The sequence below is a fragment of the Corvus kubaryi genome, unplaced genomic scaffold, assembly GCF_017639235.1.
Source record: "Corvus kubaryi isolate FWS band 111438036 unplaced genomic scaffold, C.kubaryi_AGA036_p1.0 37284, whole genome shotgun sequence".
In the NCBI taxonomy this organism is placed as follows: Eukaryota; Metazoa; Chordata; class Aves; order Passeriformes; family Corvidae; genus Corvus; species Corvus kubaryi.
The window spans coordinates 9,656,421-9,682,277 of NW_024581088.1; the positions used below are offsets into that span (position 1 = coordinate 9,656,421).

The 25,857-nt window shown below is 47.9% G+C and overlaps 1 protein-coding gene across 8 annotated transcripts in view; it reads right to left on the reverse strand.

Moving 5' to 3' along the window:
• Nucleotides 1-25,857, reverse strand: part of ACACA (acetyl-CoA carboxylase alpha) — a 98,409-nt gene that overhangs the window by 43,822 nt on the left and 28,730 nt on the right. For 5 of the 8 annotated variants that reach the window (XM_042026429.1, XM_042026423.1, XM_042026428.1 and 2 more), the window contains 14 exons: nucleotides 24,621-24,734; nucleotides 23,021-23,134; nucleotides 22,321-22,410; nucleotides 21,785-21,903; nucleotides 14,627-14,650; nucleotides 12,749-12,892; nucleotides 12,125-12,221; nucleotides 10,799-10,906; nucleotides 8,433-8,489; nucleotides 8,080-8,124; nucleotides 5,324-5,365; nucleotides 4,725-4,940; nucleotides 4,093-4,248; nucleotides 2,219-2,422 (listed from right to left, as the gene is read on the reverse strand). In XM_042026429.1, the coding sequence (XP_041882363.1) occupies nucleotides 2,219-2,422; nucleotides 4,093-4,248; nucleotides 4,725-4,940; nucleotides 5,324-5,365; nucleotides 8,080-8,124; nucleotides 8,433-8,489; nucleotides 10,799-10,906; nucleotides 12,125-12,221; nucleotides 12,749-12,892; nucleotides 14,627-14,650; nucleotides 21,785-21,903; nucleotides 22,321-22,410; nucleotides 23,021-23,134; nucleotides 24,621-24,734 (1,530 nt within the window). The remainder of the gene's footprint in view (nucleotides 1-2,218; nucleotides 2,423-4,092; nucleotides 4,249-4,724; nucleotides 4,941-5,323; nucleotides 5,366-8,079; nucleotides 8,125-8,432; nucleotides 8,490-10,798; nucleotides 10,907-12,124; nucleotides 12,222-12,748; nucleotides 12,893-14,626; nucleotides 14,651-21,784; nucleotides 21,904-22,320; nucleotides 22,411-23,020; nucleotides 23,135-24,620; nucleotides 24,735-25,857) is intronic. The other 3 variants (XM_042026424.1, XM_042026426.1, XM_042026427.1) reach the window with 3 other exon arrangements.

Genomic DNA, 25,857 nt, shown 5'->3' on the forward strand with positions numbered 1-25,857 from the left:
ATGCTGGCACAGCCCCGTGCTGCTCCATCACACACTGCTGCCCCTGGAGACACCTCGGGCCCGTCACTGCGCCATCCTGGCAGCCCTGCCTGGCTGCCCACCACAGCAGAGCAGGGAGTGCACAGAGCCACGGCCCCCACACAAACCCCTGCCCGAGATGAGCTCCTGCTCCCCAGCAGCTGCCCTGACGGATCGTGATAGCTGGGAGCAGCCCGGAGAACTCCGTTATTTATGGAGTGGGATCCGCGGCTCCGCCGGCTGTGCCCGCGAGCCGGGTCAAGACTTGCATATGTCATTGGGCTTGAAGTTTTGATATTGTAAGTTGAAAAGATTTTCCCAGAGTAGCAACATGAATTATCAACTGCTGCACTTCACGGCGCTATATATTCCAGGCAGGCAGGACTTGGAAGGGAAGCTTTTCGATGGAGGAGGAACAGGAGAAGATAAAAACGGGATAAAAATGCCCTAAACGGCCCAAACGCTGCTTAACAGGGACACACCTGGCAGGAGGGACATGATTAGGATGTGTTTAACAGAATTTATCTCATTGAAGATGAATTAACTGAAGAATTCCACTAAATTCAGTACAGCCTATTTTTGTTTTTAGATAAAAACAGCCGCTTATGCTCTCTTCAGTCTGCACCAACACTGATTTGGGAAGCAGCTTCTTTAACGGGAGAATCATTTGTTCAGGGTAACAAGTGTTTGTGACAATGCCTGTCTTGAGATCTGTCAGGATCTGCACTTGGGGCCCAATTCTCCTTAAATCTCTGGAAAGCTCCACAGCAGCTCTGTAGGGAACTGGAGAAGTCTGTGCTGAGCATCACTACTTATCACTACTGGGAAACAAGAGATCAGGGTCATTCTCTCACCATGAAGCCATTTTCCCATTCTTCAGCAGTCAGAAAGTACATAGCACATCAGTAATATCTGAATTTTTAAAAAAGATTTCTCTAAGTTTAAAAGAATCCTCTGAAAACACAGGACAAAATCCATGGATCTGAACTCATCCTATAAACCTCCATCATGAGGGGGACGTTTCCTAAAAATATCAGTATGGTTTTTTACTAGAACCTGGTTTAATATTCTGGAAAACAAATCAAATTTAATACTGGAAAAGTTGCTAAAGCCATACACACACAAGCCCATTCCCCAAGCTTTAAAAAATGAAGTCCATCAGTTCAGAGTTCACTCGTGACCTTCACAAGTGACTGACCCAACTCAAGGGTTAAGCTCAGCTGCTGGAGATTATTAAAATGTTCTTTTCTTTCCTCATCCCCCCTCAAAGGCAGGAACGAGGTAAAACACACTGACACTATCTGTTCTGGGATCTCAGAGCTGGATGGACTCCACGGGCAGCAGCTCGCTGGAAAAATTAAATGGAAAAGGGGGAGAAAAGGTGACTCAGCACTTTGTGTTCTACATTCACAGTGCCCAAGTGATTTATTCTGCTGCTTCTCCTGCCTGGCAGAGAGATGATTACAGAGGGAGATGTAAACATTTCTCTATTTAAATATTTTCCATGCATCCCATGCTCCATGGATTTTAGCATATGTAGGTATTTCAGTTAACCACACTGTTCCTGCGCCATGAAAAACAGAAATACCACAACAGCCACAACCATTACAAAAGAGCCCATTACCCCTCATAAAAATGATATAAAAGCACCTTCCATAATTTTACATCATCCTACCCAAGTCATTCCCTATATCTTTAGGATTTAAAGGACAAGTTCACAGATTTTTTTCTATCTACTCAGGGGAATGTATAATTAATAATATTTTTTATTACAGCCTACAGGATGAGCATCAGCAGTGATTCCTTTTCTAGTACTTTTTTGAGCACTCCGAGGAAAACTTTTTGGGAAAACAGCTGCCCAAATGACTGAGGGCACGTACAAAACAACCAGAAGACTTGATTGACTTAATTGATCACATTTTCACATCTGCTGCTGCAAGTTTATCTTTACATTCTCCTTGCTTTGGCTAAGTTGAACGGCAATTTTGTGTTACACTGAAATGTATTATGGGGCTTGGAGCAACCTGCTCTAGGGGAAGGTCTCCATGCCCATGGCAGGGGGTTGGAATGGGATGAGCTTTTCCAACCCAAACCATTCTGTGATTACCTGGAAACACCACAAACCACAGAAGAGCTCCATCAGGTAAAACGTGTCCCCTTCCCAATTTTGTCACCCAAGCCCGGATCCATAGGGACATACCTGTCCCGTTCTGGAGTCTGTCATCTCCTTGTACAGGCTGATGTCCAGGTAGTATCCCGACTCGTTGGTGAGGAAGAGGCGGATGGGAATCGCCTTCCCCGTGGGAGTCAGGCGGATGTTGATCTTCAGCTCGGCCTGGAGGACACGGAGCTTCCAGAGGCGGCTCCCGTAGCGCATCACCATGGACCGCACCGACTCCTCGATCTGCAGCGTGGGAAAAGGGGTCCCTCAGCAGGCCCTGGGCAGCCTGGTCTGTGGGGGGTGTCCCTGCCCATGCCAGGGGTGCAATGAGTTGGGCTTTAAGGTCTTTCCAACCCAAACCATTCTGGGATTCTTTCTGGATCCCACCGCTCCAAGGTGACGAAGCAGCGTCACACATCAGCACAAGCCCAGGGCAGTTACAGGACCTCGGTGACCTGTCCCTCCTCATCCTAAGCCTTGAGACAGGCAGGAATTCCACCTGGGGACTACTGATGTAGTGGGACAGTGCTGGATTCACATCCCTGTTTCCTCATGGCACATGGAATCACAGAATCCGTAAGTTGGAAAAGACCTTGACGATCATCACGTCCAACCACCCCACCCCAGCACAGGGACCCCCTGCCTCCCCTCCACAGGCACCTCTCACACCTGGGAACTACAGAATCCAGGGAAGCCAAACCCTTGGCAAGCAGTTCTGTAGCCCTTGTATGCACAATAATCACATTTCCCTGCCTGCACGGAGCTTTAAATCAACAAAGCAATTACCACTTGGAGCTGGGCCTTCTGCTCTTCTATTAAACTTTATAAAATACTACTGTGGGCAAAGCGCATATTAAAAGAAGGCAATTTATAGGCTGGCTTAAACATTTTTCCCAAAAAAGGCCTCTTTTGCACAGCAGCTCAAGGAAAAGTCATGGTATGTATCTGAGGGCAGCTCAACTTCCAGGGATGAATGTTCCAGCTTCTTCTGAATTTCCTGGGAACCAACGGCTCTGGACACGCCAGGAAAGGTTCATTCAAGAGCGACTTAAGCCACCAAGTTTTAATCATGATTTAAAAGTCAGCAAGCAAGAGAGAGTTATTTTGATACCCAATTCATCTTTTTAAACTTTCGGTTGTTCTCCTCAGGAAAGGTCAGCTCTCATCTTTGGGTACCCATGAACTGAATGCTGATTTCCAGCTAAATTCAGCCTGGACTTGGGACTTGCTTTGTGGTGATTGTGCTAACCACAAACATCCTTTATGCCTGAACACTTTCATTTGTGCATCTACAAAGCCTAATGTTCATTTATTTATAACGTTGATCTCTGTGGTTTTGTATCAGAGACTGAAAATGAGGCACTTTTGTAGCTGAATTTACAGATTCCTTTTAAGCTCCTAATTTATCTCATGTTTTATTTGGATGGAATCTGGACTTCTGTAATAAACAGAGAGGCATTTACATCTGCTTCCTTATTAAAACTGTTTATCTCAAACACACAATGAAAAAATAGGTTTAGTTTCAAACACAAAACACATTCCTAATCATTGTCCCTCAGTTTACACAGAGGAGCTGAGCTGCACAACAAAATGGCTTTAAACTGCCAGAGGGCAGGGTTAGATGGGATATTGGGAAGGAATTGCTCCCTGTGGGGGTGGGGAGGCCCTAGCACAGGGTGCCCAGAGAAGCTGTGGCTGCCCCTGGATCCCTGGAAATGTCCAAGGCCAGGTTGGACGGGGCTTGGAGCAGCCTGGAATAGGGGAAGGTGTCGGGGTTGGAATAGGATGAGCTTTAAAGTCCCTTCCACCCCAAACCATTCCATGATTCTGTGATTCTATAAACAAAGATCATTTAGTTCTGACAAGTGAAGCCCTGGAAAGACCACCAGCCCCGAGCTGGGAGGAGCTCCCACCTTGGAGGGGTCCATGATGACAGTGGGCACAAAGTTGAGGAAGATGTGGTTGCAGTCCGTGCGCACGTTGGTGTTGTTGAAGGCCACCTCCAGCTCATCCATGGCCTCCAGCAGCAAACGCTCTCCCTCGTTTTGCAGATACTCAAAGGAGGCTTCCTGCCAGAGATTGCCAACAAACCATTCACTTTTTACTCACAAATCACAGCCCAGAAATGCAAGGTTTGGAAAACTGCAGAAGGACGTGACGGAGAAAACAGAACCCATCGGTGTCACAGGATGTGCAGCCCTGGAGCAGATCCATCCCCAGCATAGAGGCAGTGCTCCCAGTGCCTGGATCCCACACCTGGCTGCCTCATGCCCTCCTTTAGTTCAGAGTAAATCTGAAACCAGACAGGGCAAGCCACTGTTGCCTCAAAATCTCAGGATTTCTGACTCTTCTCTTGGGCCCCTGAAAAAATCTCCGTGGAGCATGGGAATACCAGGATGTCAAAGGGATGGTTCTGCAGAGCAGCACCAGCAAGGAGAGGGCACAACCCCCAGCACTGCATACAGGGAATGGTCAGTTTTGGATCCTGCAGGTCCCTAGGCTGACCCCGGGTTTCATGCACCACCTTGGAAAGGGACAAACTCACCTTGGTCACCAGGTCCGAGTGCCGAATGATGGCCCTGACGAAGAACCTGTAGTCTGTCACCTCTGTGCCCACCTCCACCTTGGCTGCCCCCAGGTACAGGTGCATTTTGTGGTTGGCACAGGGGATGGCCGTGAGGTCGAAGTTCCTCATGCGGTTCAGCTCCAGCTGGAACGCCAGGGCCGGCTCCAGGTGCCGGTAAATCCGGTCCTCCTCGAACTGCAGCGGCCACGGACACAGCAAAGGGTGGGGAAAGAGTGGATTGAAAAGGTGAAACACTGAGGGTAAGAACTCGACAACACCCCTTTTGAAATTCCATATTTAATTCAAACCCAAGAAATTCAAATAATCCAACCCAGACTTCTCACGCAGTCACTGGCACTGGGAGCTGTGAGATTGCTGAAGTGCTGAGAGCACAACACAAATTGCAGGACAGAAAGTTCTCAAACTAATCCCCCTCAAAAATCCCTCTTTTCCACAGAAACCAGAAGGTTTTGTCCTGATTCTGTGTAGTGAATCACTGCCCTGCTTCCAAGGAGCTGCTGCATGAAAGAAGGATAAAGCCAACACTTGGAGAAAAGTATCAAGAATATCCAACTCACCTTATCCCGGGCACGGAATGTGAAGAACTTTGGAAATTCCCTCTGTTTGAAAATAAAAACAACAGTGTTAGTCCTCCCAAAGCAAGCACTGATGTCCCCAGAGTGCCCTCAGGCCGCTCCTGGGGCAGCACCACAGCACAGGAAGTGACAGAAGTTATTCCCAGCTACTTTTGCAACATTACAAAGGTGGTGGAAAATCAAGTCACCCTCAAGAAGACAGCAGAGGCAGCTTAAACCTGCCCTCACTAATGCAACAGAGGCTACTTGATTTGCTTTAGATTATTATTGTCAGTTATTAACAGACAACAACATGGAGGTGCCCAGAGAGAAGTGGGAAACTTTTTCTAGTTCTGTTATGATTAAGTTTCCTGTGGAAATGTTTGGAGTGATGTGAACACTCGGTTATGGATGCAGATGTACACAGAACAACGATTTTATTCTGCAGCTCTCTTCATACCATTACTGCCAGAAATACTCTCTTCCCAAGGAAAAATGGGAGTTGTAATCAAATAACTTTATTCTCCTGCATGGAGCAGCAAAAACATTACAGAAGTCCCCCAAATACCACTCAGTTTCTCCAGTTTTCTGTTGCACAGATAAAACCCTGGCAGAGCCTTGAGAGTTTTCTGAAATATTGTACAAGTCTTTGAGGAAGAGAGAAAGCCTAGACAGCATCCTGCCCCTCCAGTTCCATCCAGGCAAACCCATCCACTCCTCTGGAATTACACTTTTACTGGGCAGAGGAGCTTTGGTCAGTGCTTTGCACCCCATGAGAACAGCAGCTGCCCGTGCTGAAGGTGACCTGAAGGGACACACACAACTGGCCAGAACTGTCTTAGTAAGCAAAAACCAGGGAACCTGACCTGGAGTCACTGAATTTCTGGCTCACGTTCCATTATCCATGAAAAATGAATAACCCCAGTGGGAGTCGGTGTGACAGCCAGTGATTGTGTATAAGCCACCACTGAGCAACACAGATTTTAGGGCTAAAAGTACTATTCTAGTCAGTCATCTTCCATCCCTCCTAAGTAAAACAGTCCCCAAACCTCACCTGATGACTCTCAGTTGAGCAAAATAACTTGAGTTTGCCTGGAATCTCTTCAAAAATAACCAGTGGTACAAGAAATGCTGCCTGGAAATTCAGGCTCACCCGAAACGCTCATTGTCTGGGAGCATCATCTAAGAAACAACCTCATGTTTCCTCACTTCTCCCAATCCCTCCTACCTGTCCTCCTCTGCGTGCTGCCAGCTTCTCCCACCATCTCCACGCTCATTCCTTCACTAATGGAATTGCTTCCAAGGCATCTCACTGGTGTGGTGGGCAAATATCGTAATTAGATGTGCACACACACAAAAATCCTCAGTGCTCTGGTACCAAAATCCAAAAGAGTGCTCCATTTCCTAGGCGGAAGAATTATACCCCTGCTGTGTTCTAATCAACCAACCATCATCAAGACAATCAAAATAATTTGCCTAAATTAGCCAATCAAGACACCCTGCAAACCGCAGAATGCGAAAAGCTACACCAGAAATCATCATAGTTGATTATTATACTAATAATCACGTTAAAAACCTAATGAGATGAGGAAATTGGAAGCTTGCTGGAGCAACTCTCTATTACCTCAACATGCTGGGAACTAATTATATAGACTGTAATTAAAACAAAAACAAACCCAAGCCCAGGCCCTGGCTAAGTTAATAGTTGGTCCAGTAATGAAGGGCTGGGATAGGCGACAGTAATAAAGAGTGACAGAGCAGCTCCCAGAGGTGCTCCACAAACTTCACAGCCAGATGACACACCACACTGAGGGGCCAGGGAGAGCTGGGGGATGATTCCTTCTGTTCTGTGCCTCCTTCCTGACCTCTGACACATCCTACAGCACTTACTCAGCAACTCTGGTTTTTCAATCCCCCAACACCCACTCCATTCTCTAAAACTTCCTGTTTTAAATCTAAAGTCTAGATTTTCTTGCTGAAGGTCCCAAAAACCTCTCCACAGAATCCAGCTTCTTACCTAAGCCATTGACTGACACCTCTGTACCTGTACTGTGAGCAACAATTCCTACGTGGTGACTCCCACGCAGGTTCAAACACTATTTTTGCTGATTTGTAAACTAGCTTTCCCTTCATAAACCTTCCTAGACCAGCTGTGTTGAGCACAGGATGAATTTCTTGCACTTCAAAGGCTCCTAATAACTTCCAGCACTAAAAAGTAGATACCCAAGAGATAAAAACCTGGTTTATGTCTTACAGTGCCACCTAAACCAGCCCTCAGTGATGCCCAAGCCCTGGGGAAGGGAGTAATTCTCAGCAGTAACAGCATCAAACATTTCTCACATCACAAAACCACTCTGCAAAATTTAACAAGTCCCTTCAGTGACTGCTCCAAGTTATTTTAAGATCAGTAAGAAGCCAAAAGAAATCACCACACTACATGAGAAATACAAAGGTTTCACTGATAATTGCACTTCAGAACAGAAGACAACACTGAAACACACAGAATTTTTATTAGTGTGGCTTCCTGAGCTCAGCCAGGTAACGAGAGAGACTCAGAACCTCAGGGGCCCCTCTGAATGCCATGGGCCCAGCCTGGGTTTGCAGTCAGATGTTCAAATAAATACTTCAACACTTCACTTTGACGCCAGTGTGAGCATTCAATGCCTGCCTGAGATCCAAATGAGAAGCCCAGAGCCCCCTGTGTGTCTCCTGGCCTCACGTCAGGAATGCCACCGTGTTTCCAGGCCCTTTTTACTTACATGGAATCTCTGATCCACCTCATAGTTGACCTGTTTCCTGAAGTCCTTACAAACGAAACATACACATATAGGAAGAAAAAAAAAGCAGAAGACAGCTAGCAATTAGGATTAAAAATCAAAAATCAATTACTTCAAGAATACAAGAGGTGTCAAGATTGTTTACAATTGTAAATTAATTTTCTTATGCGAATTTATGAAAACCATCTCAAATTTTAGAGGACAAAAAACAGTGAAGAGAGAACGAAATACAGTAAATACAGCATTTAATTTGGGGGAAAAAACATGTCAGATGCCAATGGTATAATGAGCTAAAAACCAAAGCGTTCTGAGCATCAGGAGAGATGTTGAAATACCTTTTGTGCTACAAGGAAAGTCAGCCTCCGAATACCATGTTCAATCAGGACTGATTTCTGTAAGAACAAGGATGGAAACAGGTGACTGGACTGGCAGAAACAGAACAGACTAAAAACATGTTGAAGTCCTCTGTGAAATGAAAAAACTCTGCAGATCCTTCTGCCTCTGAGTTGCTGCTCCACTTCAGCCTCCTCGGAGCGAGGATTTCCCACCTGCCGCTCCTTTAGCAGCATAAATACCCCAATCCCTTACACCTGAGCAGGTAAAGAGCTAAATCACAGGAACAGCGAGTTCCAGCTGAGCCTGGCTAAGCAGGAATGCACAGGAGTCACACCCAAATCCTGCAGGAAATATCCTTGCTCATTTGCCAAGATTGCTTTTCTGAAGGGAGCACAGCGTAGATGTGGTAAGGTCACAGAAAATGAGTTTTAAAGGAACCAACCCACAGAAGCATGTAGCCCATACTAGCTCATGGATAACCCAGTCCAAAGGACACATCCAGGCTCCCAGCCTGGAGAAGGCTTTGGGGGGGGCCTCACTGTCACCTTCTAGTACTTTAATGGCATTAAAATAGAAGGGAGAGGGACTTTTTGTATGGACAGAGAGGAACATGAAAGGAATTAGATGGACAAGAGTTAGATGGGATGTCAGGTAGGGCCTTAAGGTCCCTTCCAACCCAAACCATCCTGAGAGTCCAAGACTCTATGTTGCAAAGGTGATACAGGGCAGGTGTCAGTTATTTTTTTCAAACAGATCAGAGAATATCCATTCTCACTGCTTCTCCCTCAAATTCCCCTAAGCCCCCTCTCACAGGAGTGCTGCCATCAGTATTTGCCACACCACTGATCCTTTGAAGTGGTAAGATCTTGTAATTCTCCTCTTCTTAAAACTTTTTTCCTTCCTCCTCCCTTTTCCAATTTAAAAGCAAAGAACACAAAAAGGAACAACAGCTCAGCTCAAGCAGGAGCAAACCAGCCCCTCTCGGCACAGACTGTGATGTTTCACTAAGGTTAAGCCCTTTGAAAATGAGCAGCAGTGACTATATTCATGGCAAGAGGAAGGAAATAACTTTAATAATGCCGTGATTTAAAAAGCAAAAATTGTTATTGCTTTTAAAATTCCACAAGTGGCAGACAATAACAGCAGAGCAACAGGATTCTGATTACATGGTAATAATGTGGGTCTCCCAGCAAGGCCACAGCTATTACAGAGCGATTAGCCATCAGCACCTGGAGAAACTCCATTTCCACTGACTGCCTCAATCTCCTCCACAAGTCATTTACAAGTATATGATCCTAATTTCTATTAAAAAAACCACACACAACATGCTGGGACTGGAAGATTATTTGGGCAATTTGGATCAACCTATTTGATAGCTTAATGTGGTTTGGGATTTTTTTTTTATATTTTATTTCTTTCCTTTTATCCCCTCCCATAAAATGCCTGGAGCATGATCAAGCAGATGAAAAGCAGAACTAGTTTTAATTCTTAGATTTGATTGTTTTCCTTGTTTAAAGAGACAGAAAGCTGCTGAAGCCACATGGATGCCATTCCCATTTTGGAACCCCTGATTTCTGCAGGACTTCTTCCCACCTTCCACACTGAGAAGTTGGAGGTGCTCCCCCAGTGCTCCCATAACCAGTGCGGTACCAGGAATCCCAGTTCCTGGTGGGATATTCAGCTCCACAAGCTGCTGGAGTTCTTCACACCACCAGAAAAGCAGGTGCAAGGCAGAGCCCAGAGTGGACACAAGGAGTCTGTTCCCAACCCAGGCTGTCTCACAGCTGAGCCAGCACCAACATTTGGGACTCTGAAGTGTATCCCACACTTAGGAAGGAGCAACAGAACATGCCAAATAACTCCACCTCGTGCCAGGAATATCGTATAAGGTGGAGGCTTCAGCATACAAACAAGGACAATACATTTTAATGGCATTAAGACCATGGTGATACACAAATACAGGACATTTTAATGTCATTTTCCATGGCTCTGTTACTCATATGTTAACTTTACCACCAGGGAAAGGGATAGAACACATTTTTCAGAGCATCTGGAGACAGCTACTGAAGATGGACCAGATGTGTTTAAAACCTTCCAACTCTTTCATCTCATCAAAACTTAAAGGGAAGAAGTCCTGACCTGACAGATTAGAAGGAGAAACAGTGACCTGCTGGCTTCAGAGAGGTGCAGCTACATTCAGTCAAAGAAATGGGAAAGCTTGAGGTGGGATAAATTAAGGATGTAACTGTTACATCTGTTTGTTTCGAAATCAAACAAAAACCCCCAAACCTAAGGAACAAACAGACTTTTCCCAACCTGTCCTGCACAACCCCAGAGACCCAGAGGGGGGATGCAGAGAGCTCACCTTGCTCTGGGTGAACTCCCTGAACATGGCAGCCAGGCTGTCGTCATCGACGTCGCTGTCGGTTTTGATGGCCACGTTGAGGATGTGGATGGGCTCCTCCCGGGCACTCTGCAAGGACAATATTCCCCACAGTTAAACAGGTAACAACTCCTGCCAGTCCTCAGAACAGGCTCCCTAAATCCAGCTTTAAAGCAGAGATGCCCTGGGGGAAATGACCTCAGCGGAGCACCAGGGAAAACTGTGAGGGAAATCCAGCCTCAGAAATCTGCAATTTCCCAGAAGTCAATGTCCACAAACATCAAACAGGAGCTTCCTTTGGAGAATCCAACTCTGAGGACCAGACAAGGTCAGAGCCTCTCTTTACCAGGTGCAGCACAAGGACAGCAGAGGACTTTGGCATCAAGAAAAGTAATTAAATTAATCACACTCAAAGTGTAGGGGCAAAACAGTGTGAGTTTTGATATCTACAACAACATTAAATAGTGGGGAAACATCAATTACATTAGAGCTCCAAGCAATTACAAATTCAGCCTTTAGGAGCCTGTGTTTAACTGGGAAAAAGTGAGTCTGGACAGGAAATTACCTTGGTGAGGTGAGGGGGATGTAAAGAGAGGGATCTGAGGACTTTAAGGTTGACAGTAATATTCTGTAAAAGGCTACAGTGCTTACACACATCAGGATCAAGGGATCAGTGGAAAACAAAGCCCTGTTCTGGACACAGACTATATTCCAGCAGAGCTTCTCACTCTTGTGGAGCAGCTACCTGTGTCTCTAAGGGAAACTGGACCTCTACCCCTACGGATTAGGGACCACCCGCTTCCTCTGCACCTGTTCTCCACATCACTGCAAAAACTGAGCAGCTCCACTCAGCTTTTCCTCCTAAAAACAGTTCCAAGAGGTCGAACAGAGGGAAGAATCAGGATTTAAGGTGACTGGGAAGGGTGTAAGAGAGGAAACACAGCAAGTCAGACATAGGACTAAGGTGGGTGAAGGTGCAGCTCAACATCCTGGTGCACAGTGCAGGTCTGGAGACTTAACAGCGGGTTTAAACTCTCAGTTACGCTGCTGTGGATGCAGTAATTCTGCTGGTGCTAAAAGCCATAAAATAAATTTACATGGAGAGCAAGAGGCTGAGCCGTAGCTTCAGACCAGAGCTGGAAAGCAGACGCCTACACCGAGTCACCTGCTGTGGAACAAGCAAGCAAATCACAGCCATAAATACACAAAGCTCCTAACTCCTGCCTCCAGCACTCCAGCCAGGGAGGAGCATCCAGCCTCAGCCCTGCTTCCAGCCTGAGAGCACCTTCCAGAAAAAACCCACCCTACCTTGTCTTCATCATAGAGGGAAGCGTGGCCGGCCTCAGGGAACGTCGGGCTCTGCGGGGGAGAGTCACAGAAGCATCCCATGACTTCATCAAAGATCCTGGAACACACCAGGGAGGGACCAGTCACCACCACACTGCTGCCAGCACATGGAGCACCCCAGCACCGAACCCACCAGTCCTGGGAGGAAAGGGCTCCTTCCCTTGCTGGGCTCAAAGATCAGGAGGCAAATCCTCAAACCAGAGTCTGGATCGTCCAACATTTGTCAGAGACCTCCTGGGTGCAGGCTGAGGGCTCTGCTGGGCGTTTGCCCACCCCAAAAGGTTGGAAGCACAATGAACTCCCCACACACACATCCACAGAGCGTTAGGAGCAATCAGCACGTTCCCAAATGGTCCTCAGCCAGCAGGAATCCGGGAGGCTGATCCCTCTGGCTGCAAATGGCTCCTACAGCAGCCTGAGACTGCAGTTAGCCCAAGGAGACACACACACACAGGGATCCAAGCAGGGAAACACACTCAGGACCAGTCTAAACCTGACTCTAGACCTGGCAAAGCCTTTGGCCAGCTCTGTCAGGGCCCAGGTGGGGAGGTGGCCACAGAAGCAACCCCGAGCCTGCCCACACACCTGACGAAGTCCTCGAAGGTGCGGAAGGAGACCATGCCGCCCATCCGCTGGCAGGGAGGGGTGAAGGAGTTGTCCAGCAGCACGTCACTGACGCTGGCCACGTGCACCATCCCATAGTGATTGAGGTTGGAGGAGAAGGACATTCTAGACAGCAAGTCAACAAGAGCCCAGTCAGTAGGGACAGAGGAGGGAGGACAGCACCTGGAGCAGGTTTGGGCATGTGTTCTGACCAGCTGGAGCGTGGCTGTGCATCCAACAGAAATGCTGGATTTCTCAGCCTTCTCCAGAGCCCCTGCCATGCCTCTGGTGCCACTAATGCCCTTACCTGGATGTTGTCTCAATGTACAGGAACACTCAGAGTTAGCAAATAACGTTACAAGCCCTTAAAACAGGTACTTCTTGACATGGCAGGAGAATTCTCACTATGCAAAGCTGAACTTATTTTTCCTCCTGTCTTTATGTTTTGCTTTACAAGTGGAATATGATTCAAACAGCACCAGTTCTAAGGTTTGACACTTGAAAGGTTCAGTACATTTTTACAAATTAGGCTGAAGCACACCATGCTGTATTATCTTATTGATTCCATTATTTTTCTGGTCAAACTATAATGTGCACTCCTCAAATGCAGTGTGGTACAGTGACTTCTCCAAAACTCTTTACTGAGTCTCACACTCACATTCCTACCCTTTCTGTTCAAGGAACAACTGGACGTGGCACTCAGTGCTCTGGGCTGGGTGACAAGGTGGGGATCAGTCACAGGCTGGACTCAGTGGTCTTGGAGGTCTTTTCCAACCTCAATGATTCTGTGATTTTTATGGTTTGTTAAAGACTCACAATGCCATGGTCAAGACTGGCAGAGGAAGTTTCTCACACAGCGAGGAAAAGCACACAGTTAGACAGGACCTTTCTCTGGTGACCACAGCTGGGGTTTGCCTTCTCTACAACAATTAACACTAATTTCTGAGCTGCACTCCTGCCACAGCCACTTCCCAGCTTTGCTGAGATTTTTTCCTTTCCACACACCAAACGCACTGTGATACGGCCCTAAGTACAGTGTTAACAAGTCTAAAGTATCATCAGTGTGATTAATAGCTCTCCATGCCTAAAGTCACTCTCTGTTTCCACAATTTATCTCTGATTAAGAGCCGTGAGACTTCCAAGCCCATTTTTACTATTTTTCCCTAAATAGGTTTGTAAGCCGTAATAAATAATAGGTATTCACGTTTTGAAAGAGAGGGATTTTTCAGGACATGCCTTGGTGTACGTTTCTTACAACTATTACAAAAACTATCACAGAACAGGAACCGAACAAAGAGACAGCAGACATTTCTCACGTATTATTTAAAACAAGAAATACTTTTCAACTGAGACACAGGAGGAAAAATTAGCATCCAAACCACAACAAAACATGCTGTCAGCTGTTTGAGATGTAGATTCATCTATGGTGTGAGGGAGGTGAAACAGCCTCGACAAATTCTAAGCTATGGACAAGAAACCAGGGTAGCAACAGGTTGGGCTGGGAGGAACTGCCTGGGGTCACTGTGACACCCTGCCAGAGGGTCAACACTGGGAATCCAGTGCCCCAAAGGACCCTAGGACAGCACTTTGCTGTGTACCATACTGCAGATGAGCTGAGTCACCCAGCAAATTTAATTTCAAAGACTGCTGCATACAAAGATTTTTTTTTTTCTTTTTAAGAAAAGCTGAAAACATGTTTTAGACAAAGGGAGAGGAAAACGGAAGGAAAAAGAAGAGTCATGGTTGAGAGTTTCCCAAGTAAAGAGAAGGGCACTACAACAAAACATGTTAAAACATTCAGGATTAGGCTACTTCTTTCTAGTCTGCCTTTGAAATTGGAAAAGATGACGAGTACCGTACCTGTTTAGCGTGGGGATGTTCCCTCTGTAATCAAACAACCACAGTTAGTCACAGACTGGTTAGTGAAAGCCATCATAAAGAACCATCATCAAGCTGATGCACAGACCAGCAACATGTTTACAATTGACTCTCCCAAATTTGTCAGCTGCCGCGGAGAACTCCCTGCCAGGGCCCTGGGGAGGCACCCACCGCCTGACTTCGCTTGCCATGGGCAGAGCCAGGCCATGCAGAGAACATGCAAACAGTGAAATACCCCAGGAAAACACCTGGCATTTCCAAGGGACCCCCATGTTCCTATTTCCCCTTTCACAGTCCCCACTTGAAGCCCTTTGCACACACCAAGTGCAAAGCCAGACCGCAGGGGAGCTTGTGCTCCCTGACAGAACAGCAAACAGCAGAGAGGCAAAAAAACAAAAATAGTGACCATCTCACACAGGAAAACTGCAACAGGTTCAGGAAAACAAGCCAAATCCTCAGTGCCAACCTTCCAGGCTAAGCAGCAGCCCACGCACAGGCTCCCACAATGCAGGAACAAAGCAAACACTCACAGCACCACGGAATACGTTGCGTTTTCAGCATTCAGCACTAAAAAGAACAAACTTAAGGCTAATTTCAGGAAAACTTTACCAATTCTTTTATAACATCAGTCCGACTCTCCCCATATTTGCATGCAGACCACGGCTTAGTGATGCACACAAGGCAGAGAGGAGCGAGGGGCATGTTTTCACACCAGCAGAACAGCAGCACAGCACAGCCCAGCCCACACCAGGAACAGCCCGGAGAGTGCTCCATGCAAGATGGAAAAATTGCTGGGATGTGACATGCAAAATAGCAAAGATTAAATCAAAAAAGTCCTTGCACACAGGAGGCTTGTGCAAAGGGATCAGCAAGAATCCAAAGATGGAAAGGAGAGCTTTGAGGAACATGTGAGTGGACATTCACCCCCCTCCCTTCAGGAACCACAGACTTTTCTGACATCCTAGACCATAGTTAAGACCCCAAGTTACTGAGCATGAAGTCTCCACACTCAATGACCAGTGTATTCCATGGTCACACTGCCTGCCCTGCTCCTGTCCCCAAACTCTGGTCACAGCACAGTCACGTTCACTACAAGGTGATGTGCTGGGTGCATTACTGGTAGAGGCACAAAAAATTCCCATAACCTCCTTAAACCAAATGGGGACAATAAAAACTAAAACCATATCTGTTATGGTAAATAACACAAGTATTTAATCTGGGGGGGGAGGATGGTGGGGACAGACCCTGTGCTGCAGAGCCTGTGGTCAGGACAGAACGGGCCTCGAGCCCTCAGGGGGTTGGGACTATTTTGTGAGCTTGGCAAAGAGTGGGAAAGCTGCATGTGATCCACTTCAGTTGGAAAAAATAGTCTGGAAGAGGACTGGCAGTTCCTACCCCCAGCAGGAACACTCCCATAGCCGTCCCTGGAAGGCTTTCAGAAGAGAGAGGGATAAAAAAACAGTGTAACAAATGTTCGGCTCAGCCTCAGAAAGGGCACCCTGGCGCTGTGCTCTGGGAACCGGCTCCTGCCACTCCATACGGAGCTGAGGAGGCTCAGGCAGGAATGGCAGGGGGGGAAAACAAGGCAAGGAGGAGTGGATTGAAACTGAAAGAGAGCAGGTTCAAATGGGATGTCAGGAAGGAATTGTTCCCTGTGAGGGTGGGCAGGCCCTGGCACAGGGTGCCCAGAGAAGCTGTGGCTGCCCCTGGATCCCTGGCAGTGCCCAAGGCCAGGCTGGACATTGGGGCTTGGAGCAGCCTGGGACAGTGGGAGGTGTCCCTGCCCATGGCAGGGGTGGGGCTGGATGGGCTTTAAGGTCCTTTCCAACCCAAACCATCCCCTGGTTTCCCGCCAGGGCCAGCCCATGCAGCCGGGGCCACGTCAGAGCCCCCAGCAGCACCAGGCCCGGGGGTGACACGGGCACAGCGATGGGGCAGTGCTGGCACTGCTGCCCTCAGCCTCACACCCTGCTCTCCACACCAGCCCCAGCCCTTCTCCTGAGCCCTCCTCCTGAGCCCTCCTCAACTCCCAAAAGGGCCCTTCCTGACCAGCAACACCTATCTCAGCAGGGATCTGCTCCAGCCGTGCACCAGCTCCGCTGTCCCCATTGCTCCTGCACCCCCTGCACCTCCCGGTGACTCTGAATTCAGCTCCCCTTGCCCCCTCCTCCCTTTCTTTCCCTTTTTCTGTGTCAAACAGGAGCTCTCCCCCCACACCATGGCCATGCATGCAAAGCTCCAGCTGCGAGCGAGTGCCAGCGCAGGGCAAAGCTTTGGAAATGAGGCAGCAAAGCGGAATCAGCAGAGGTTGGCTCAATAACCCACTTGTAGTTATTAACAGCAGTACCACAGGAGAAAGAGCAATTCCACTGGCTCTGACCAGTGCCATTCCTCTTATGTTTCCTCATTCCTGTAGAAGAATCTAACCAGAAGGCTGTGAAACATGCCTCAAACCATACATTTTGATTGGGTTTTTCCTCTCCCTCTTTCTTCCCTTATTCTTCTGCTCCCTCTGTGATTCAGCCAAGCTGAATCTGCTACAGAAGTCCAATTTGCATAAAATTATCGTCGTTCCATTCAGTTTGCTGCCCCTTCCACACCCCTTCTTTGCTCTGCTGGAAGATTTTGCCCTTTCCGAGGCAGGCAAGCCAAGGGAACGGCAGCACATTACTGCTGCCTGCTGCCTAATTAACATCAAACCTCAGCACGGCGCTGCAGGGATTTACAGGTGTCCTGGAATCATTCTCCCCTCCTCCCTCCCTATACAAACCACTCTCACAACAAGGAGGGGACCTCAGGCTACCTGACACCCCAGGAGTTATTCCTTTGGGGCTCCAGGTAGGGTCAGAGCTCACAGCAGCACGGCTGGGTCACTCCTGGCATCCAAAGAGTGATGCCAGAGGCTGTTTCAGCAACTAGCCCACAGAAAATGCTTTCACTCTGGCAGAAATACAAATTTTATGAACAGATCATTGTTAAATGATAGCAGGAAGAAACCTCTACACAGTCTAATTGCAAGTTTGGGGTTCTTAAAAAAGCACTGTTTGGGACCAGGGATATTTAATCTGGTTTTCACCCTTCCAAACGGTTTCTGCCTGTAAGCTAAGGAAGAGGCTGACAAAAGGGAACAACCAAAATACCCCATAGATGATAAAACATCAGGAGACAGCAAAGGAGAGATCATGCACCACTCTTAAGCCTTGAAATCAGCAACACCGAAGTCCAAGGAGGGCATGAACAAACATCCACAAGCACAGAGGGAGGAGATTCCAGGCAAAACCAAGCACAAGATCGTTGAGACATTTATACTGATGGGAATACCCTTGGATGGGGCTCTGAGCAACCTGGTCTAGTGGAAAGTGTTCCTGTCCACTGCAGGGGTGGAATGAGATGAGCTTTGAGGTCCTTCCACCCCTGGCCATTCTGTGGTTTGGTGATGTTGATGAAATACAGAGCAACTCACACCTAGGCTTGAATTCCACCCTTGGAAGCACCACGGACAACAGGATGCAGTCCCAAGAATGAATTCAACCCAGACAAGGCATTTGCCTCTACATCCAGGTTTGCTGAGTGTGTGCATTCCCGGCTCCAGAGGCAAGCAGGGTGAGCTGGTATCAGACATCTCGTTTGTCCAGTCCCCAAAGTCACACTTGCCTTACAGCTAAGCAGGCTCATCATCAAAACTTCATCTGCAGTGCTAAGACCTTCCTCACTTCCTCCTTCCAATGGTACATCCTGGTCCAAGCTCCCTCAGGACATCTCAAGGCCAAATGTGGCAGCTGGGGGTGTTCCATGGGACAGAGGAAAGGTGTGGGCTCAGTGCCCAGAGGGGTTGGGAAGGCATGGCTGAGGCAACAGGGACCAAAACAGGCTGGGTTGTGTTTCAGTTTCCTCTGGGGCTCAACAAAGCAGAAGGTAGAGCCCTGGGCTATCCCTGCCACATCCCAAAATCAGGATATAGCCAACACCTTGCCAGCACCTGCCTCAGCATCTGACACATGGGGCACATCCAGCTCTGACAAAAACAGGGATCTGTTCTGTGGGAGCACATTCGCCTCTGAGTTCTTCCCTCCTGGTCCTCCAGCACATCTGTTACTGGGGAAGGGGGGATCAAGGGAGCAGCTGAACACCCTGGCTGGGGGAGCTGGAGAGAAGGGAGGAGCAGGGCTCTGGGAGGAGCAGGGCAGCAGCAAGAGCTGGCTACAGCAGACAATGTCCCAGTTTAATTTAAACCTTACAGCTTCACACATAAGAAAGGCTGTTGGAAAGCAGGAGAGGAGAGGGGATTAGAAAGAAATACTTTTGTTGAAAAAGCACTATAATTCCCTCTCCTCCACACACAATGTTTCTTTGAACAGAAGATTTTAAGCTAAGATTAGGCAAGGCCTGTTTCACGAACACCTCAGAAAGGCCTTTCAGTGTCTGTCACCTGGGCTGCCATCCTCACAAAGGCAGCTGAACTCTCTGAGCACCAGTCAATATTCCACCGCTTCCCAGCTCAGCAGGGCCGGCAGAACAAGCGGGGAGCAAAGCACAGCTCCAAACAGGGCTCATTTCTTCCTCCCATCTCCTCTCCCCAGGCCTCTGCACGAGGCAGGTTATCCCCAGGCAAGGCTCTGCACTCAGCACTTGTCTGCAGTCCCCTCTGCAGCGTGTGGCCATTGGCATCCCAGAGATCCCCTTGGATCCAAGCCTCCAGATTGGATTTCTGCTCGGAGAGGGCTCACAAACCCCATTTGCTGCCAGATGGTGACACCACACTCCTCATCTGCCCTGCACCGGGCACAAGGAGTGCTGATGGATCCATAAAGCCCTCTGTGATTCCCATTAGAAGCTATTTTTCTCCCTGTGACTTTCCCTTGCCATTCAGTGGGGATTCTTACATTAGGACATTTTCTGTTAATTTAAACAAATAATTCCCCGAACAGTTTCTGCCCACAAAACCCACCAGGAGCAGGCTGCACTTCTGTGCCTTTGTCAGCAGATTTAACAGCTTTTCTGTCCTCTCTGCTTCCCTGTGGGCAGCTGATGGCAATCCTTCCATGGCCAAAAATACAAAGTCTGAGCCTGAGCTGTGATCAGGCAGCTCAAGAGTGACTGGGATTGTTTCTGCCACAAGTAAGTAAAGGCATAGCAGGGTTAAATACCAATAACAAAGAATTTAAATATAAATTTTAAAACCTAATTAGAATTTAAACCATTATCAGTTTGCTGTTTTCTCTACGTGAATATTGCTTCAGTAAAATTGGGCTCTCAAAGGTTCACAGAGGGGATCAGGGTTTAAAAATATCAGAGGAAGTAGTGAAAAATGTGTGGCATCACACAACAGCATCTCCCAAAGGGAATGCTCTCCTCAGGGCTCTCTGGCATCTGCTCCTGGTTCACCAGCCCTGCAGAGCCTCGAGGGACATTTTGGGATATTTTGGCTTTGGGATTTGCCCTTGGAATGCATTTTTCACTTTTCAGCCTAAGAATTTGTGCTACGAAAGATACAGAAAAGCACGTGATGAACACAGACCATGGTCAAGAACAACAAAGAAGACTTGAGCAGGACAATGTCAGAGTTTTGAGATTTCCATGTCCTGAATTTAACACCAGGTGTGGCTTCAGAGCTCCTTAAACCCAAACACCTGTGCCACCAGCAGCCCCTGGGCACCCTGTGCTTCCCCCTGGGCACCCTCCAGCCACCCCAGAGGGAGAGCAAGAAGCTGCCCCAAGCACCAGCAGCCAAATTCATCCCTGGCAGCTGGAGGCACCTCCAAGGAGCTGCCCCTGCCCCTGCAGGGCTGAACCTGCCCCCAACCCTGCTTCCCTCTGCACAAGGAACACGCTGCATTTCCCATCACCCAGCAGCCTGAGGAGCAGAACTGAGCTCAGAACATTGTCCCAGCCAATTCAGTGTAAGGGGAGAAGAGATTTCGGGACAAAGAGCTGTTCCTGGAGCAGGGAATGTCTCTCCTCTTCCAGCTGACCTTGTCTGATTAAGCCTGTGCACAGAGCAGAGCAGTGGCCAGCACTGGCAGGCCAAAAATCCCCAAGCAACAAAGGTAACTGAGGCCAGCAGAGAAGAAACGGAGGAGAATGAAGGGTGGAAGAGAGCATTATAAAGGGGTACTAAAAATAGTATGCAATTATTTACAAATATTCTAGAAATGTAGGGACCAGATGAGCCCAAACATGTCCCATTTGTACCAGGAGTGCTTGGTGGGGCCGGCTGGGGACAGCCTTTCATTTCCAGCAAACCAGATTCTGAAAACCATTTCATAAAAGGTACTGATGGATTCTCAATGAAGCGAGACTGGACCCCACCAAAAATAAAACCAGGGAAAAGATGTTTGGAGACAAAGGAGGGAGAAAGGGCCGCGGTGCCCGGCACGGACCAACAGTGGCACCCGGCGGCCAAGGGGACTCACTGCGACCTCGGAGCCAGCAGGGAATGAACCCAAGCGTCAGCTCCACCACCCTCCTGGGGAGAACACGGGACAGACCGACCCCACAGACACCCAGAAACAACCTGCTCCAGCGCAAGGGGTTGGAAGGAGATGAGCTTTAAGGTCCTTCCAACCCAAACCACTCTGATTCAATGTTCCTGTAAGTTCTGATTACCAAGTTTTCTTTTTTTTTAAATGAATTAGAGATGCCACCCTTCTCTGGGCAGCAAGAGTTGATGCTTTTGGTCGTAGTCACAAGAAATGCAAAACTGCCTGAAAATCAAACTATGCCAACCCCAGAATTTTATATAAAGCTCTCATCCTGGTCTGCTCTGTCAAAAAATCGTGTGCTATAAACGATGTCTGTCACCTTATCCAGCAAAGCCAGGAAGGAGAAGTAGAGCCACACAGACAGTTAGAAAGGGCTGGCAGGAAGAGCACAGAGACTGTTTGACTGTTCTGCATTAAGATTCCAATTAATTGATTATTCTGTCTGGAACTGCATTTTCTGGGAGGCTCAGGATTCAGCTAGAACTGACATTCTAGAGATAAGTTACTCCCCAAGCTGAAGTTAAAAACCAGAAAATACATGAAAACTGTATCATGCTTAAATGAACCCCCTTTCTCCACCAATCCCACTGCAAGTTTTCCTTGCCAGAGCAGGACAAGCCCCTCCTGAATCTCCAATTCCAGAGGCAGGTGATCTGACCTGTTGGGATGGGAGGTGGGCAGCATGAACTGGAATTCCACCACGCAGGTGTTGTCCTTCAGCTGGCGGTGCTGGACACTGTTTAGCTCGTAGGCAATGTAGGCCCTCCGAACGTACACCTGGGGACAGAGAACTCCATCAGCTGCACTGGGCTGAGGGCAAATAACACACCAGAGACCTCAAAAGTATTAAAAACCCAACAGATACCTCCAAATGAGCAGCTAGATAAACTCTAACTCAACCAGAGTTTAAAGCTATTCTTTGAGGAAGGCCAGAACCATCAGGATTATGATCATGTCCTCTGACAGCAGCTTCACCTTCTCCCTTCAACCACCTCAGTCTTCACACAAATATAACTTGACTTTGAAATTTCACTCAGTTATCAATGTTAGTGCTGTTAAATGCCAGATTCCAAGCACAGACAATTACACATAACCTACAGCTCTCTTGGATCTTGCAGGGTGGCAGTGCTCAAAACAAACCAAATCCACAGAAAAATTAAAAATACTATTATTTTTAAATGGGAATAAACTTACCTCCAAAGCTGCCATTCTTACCACCTGGTTACTGTGGTAGAAAAAGTTGGGAAGCACATCAAAGATGGATGTCTCAGACAAAATGAGTTTCTAGAAAAGATCACATTAAGCAGAGGTTTAAAAGAGAACTCTGTCTTGCAACCAGGATCAGGCAAAAAAGGAAAAAAAACCCAAATCAAGCCTGGCTAGTTCTGATTTCTGAGCTTTTGCTGTTATTCATGAAGGATTATGACTTTTTTATATTAAACCACAGAAAACCTGAAGTTGGAAGGGATCACTGAGTCCAACTCCCTGCTCCTCACAGAACCACCCAAAACCAGACCATATGGGAGGAGCTCATCCAGACGCTCCTGGAGCTCTGGCAGCCTCGGGGCTGTGCCCATTCCATGGGGAGCCTGGGCAGTGCCCAGCAGCCTCTGGGGGAAGAACCTTTCCCTAATGTCCAATCTGAATGTCCCCCCTAACTCCATTTCCTCATGTCTGGTGACCAGAGGGAGGAACCAGCCCCTCTCCTCCGCTGTCCCCTGTGAGGAAGGTGCAGAACTGGCATGAGGTGATTCCGACATCGGCATAGGGATGAAAACAAAACACAGGGGAAAGCTGGACACCAGACCAATACAACTTAAAGCCACAAGGACCTTGGGACATGAAGGTCAGTGAGAAGGAAGCAGGGAGCCAAGGAGGGAAGGCTGGTGGGTACCTGCAGGTTCTCAATGCAGAACTGGTGCCCGTACATGTCGATGGCCGACAGGAAGATGGACTCCACCTGGTTGTGACGCAGCTCATAGGAGGGCAGGTGGGAAGCAATGAGAACCTGGGGAAACACAGGGAATGTCAGAGAAAGGAGCCACGCTGGGCCATCAGCAGGGGGCTGCCACCTCCAGGCAGAACCAGCCAGCTCCATCCCTGAAGAGGCAGCCAGACTCTCTCTGCGGCACCTGCGCGACGCCGCAAACCCTCTCCCCTCCCCGGCCTCATTTGTGTAATCTGCTCCGTTTGTATTATTGGCAATTCCCCATAGAGAAAGGGAACAGCTTCAATCAAGTTCCATCAGTGCATGTGATTTAGCAGTGCAGAGCTGCTAGTCCTGGGGATTGCCTGCCCGGCTGGTAATTGGGAAGCAGAGCTGGCAGGCAGCAGCTGTGGGGAGGCCCACGCCGGAGCCACGCTCTGCTCCCAAGCAGGGCAGCAAACAGACACCACTGCCAGGTATTAAATGCCCAACACGAAGGATGCAGAGGGAAGAAATGGAAGCAGCTTGCAAGGAAAATGAAATGGAAGAGCAACACAAGAACTGCAGCACCATCCCCGGTTGCTGCGGGGAGGTTCAATAGCAGAATGGTTCAAGGACACAAACACAATCCTGAAGGAAACAGAAGGTCACTGAGCAGCTTCAAACACCCTGTTCGTTTTCAATAGCCAAGCTTTGAAATAAAAGGAGAGACCTCCAAAGTGTGAGCTTTCCTGCTTCAGACTTTTAGGCTGGAGATAGGGACTGTGGAGTGAGAGGAGTGATCAGACCCTGGGGTCAGCGTTATCAGGAAACCACTGCGCCCTCTCACTCCTTCCTGGCAACAGAGGGAGGGTTAAACTGAACTGCTGAAGAGGAAGCTCACAACAGTATCTGGGTGTCTGTGTGACATTCAAATTCGTTCTGTACCGGACTCTTGGAACTGACAGCATCAAGAGTTTTTCCAATTATTTCCAGGTTAAAACAAAATTGACAAAGCACAACTCAGAGAGGGAAGAAAACCTACAAAAGGCCAGCATAATTCTGTGTGATAATTCCTCAGCAGCTGCAAAGAACATCTGGTTCTTGTGTAAATGGCTCTCCCTGTTCTCTGCACACATGGATCCACAAGGACTGTAAGGCAGCTGAGGAACCTGGAGAGCACGTCCTGGCTGTTCCTGCACAATCCAGGCAGCCTGTGCTGGTCAGGTTTGCAGATGCCAAAGCCACCAAAAACCACAGTAACCATGCATTTCCACTTCCTCCATCATACAAACCATGGGCTACTCTCAGTTAACTCCTGTGTGAGCCAGACGAAACTTTTTGGAGGAGCAGGGACAACGGAACGCGTGTTAAATTTAAATATTACAGTGATTGGGAATGCACCGCAATCTTTGCCTGTCACCACGGTTAATCACTGTTAATTGCTTGACTGTCAAAGTGCTGCTCACAGTAACCTGCTCTCCCCATTTGCACAGTGATCAAAATGAACAGCAGGAGATATGGATTTCCCAAAGGGGTGAGCTCCAGGCGGGAGCAGCCCGGAGGGATCCGGGCAGGGATCCCTCACCTGCCGCGCTCGCAGGGCCACCTTGGCGTTGGTCGTCTTGCTGAGCTGGGTCAGCTCTGTCAGGATATTGATCAGCTCGTCTGTCAAGGTGGGGTCACGGCCACAGAGCTGGTCCTGGGAGCAGAGAGAACAGGAAATGCTTAGAACAGAGGGAAAACATCATCTGTACTCCCTCAAAGGAGTTTGAACCTGGAATATGAGCACACACTCACGGCAGGACCACGCCATCCCCAAAAGTCCCGACCTGAATTATCCTGTGCTGACAAGGATACAAATATTCAGTATTCAGCAATTTTACACACATAAATAAAAGGTGAAAGAAGGGACAGGCACCATCTCCCATCCCCCTATTTGTAGCACATGTTTGGCACCCAAACACATGAGAAATGCTGACTTGTCAGAGAGACTCAGAAAACCATTTCCCATTACCCTGTTTCAGGTTTGTACCAGAAGTTTCTCCTAGCACCAATGCAAAATTCAAAGAGCATAAATTGTAGCCAGACACCTTGTGGAGCATGTAAAGGTCGCCATGAAGGGCGACCAGAGTTACACTGCCAGAGAACCTCCTGACGTCCACATAAAAAACACCTCAAACCCCGAAAGTCTCCACAGCTCCACAACCACAAACCACCCACAAACTTTGTGCAGCTTCAGCCAACACCAGAAAGAAGATCTGTCATTCCTCTGACAAGGCTAAGCAAAGCCAACTAAACCCATGAATAATGTACTGTCATGGTACATGACTGACTCATAATATTTCTTCTAACCAGAGAATCGTAGATCTGAGGAAATCCACAAGCTTACCTTACTGTCTAAATTGGCTGGATAAAACAACAAAACTGAAGAGCATAACTCCCAGTGTTAATGCTGTTCCAAAACTCTTCTGAATTCCTCCATTCAAAAAAATGCAAACAGTAAAGGCTTTCTTCCAAAAATAGTTTCAATTCCCATGAGTAATCCCACAGTCTTCAACACTTCTTGTGAGCCTCTTCCCTCCTACCCCAAAGCTGGAAACCCTCTAGGAGCCTCTAACATGCTTCTTCCACACAGCACTTAACAGCTTGTCTTGATAAATTAATCATAGGAGGGAAATGTGAGATGAAACAGGGATTTGCCACAGGAAAGAGCTGGTGCCTTAAAGTTTAAAGAGATCTTAAACACCTACAGACCAGAAGAGGACATTTGAAGATCCAAGAAATATAAAACAATAAGGGGAAACCTCTGTGCAGCAGGCTGG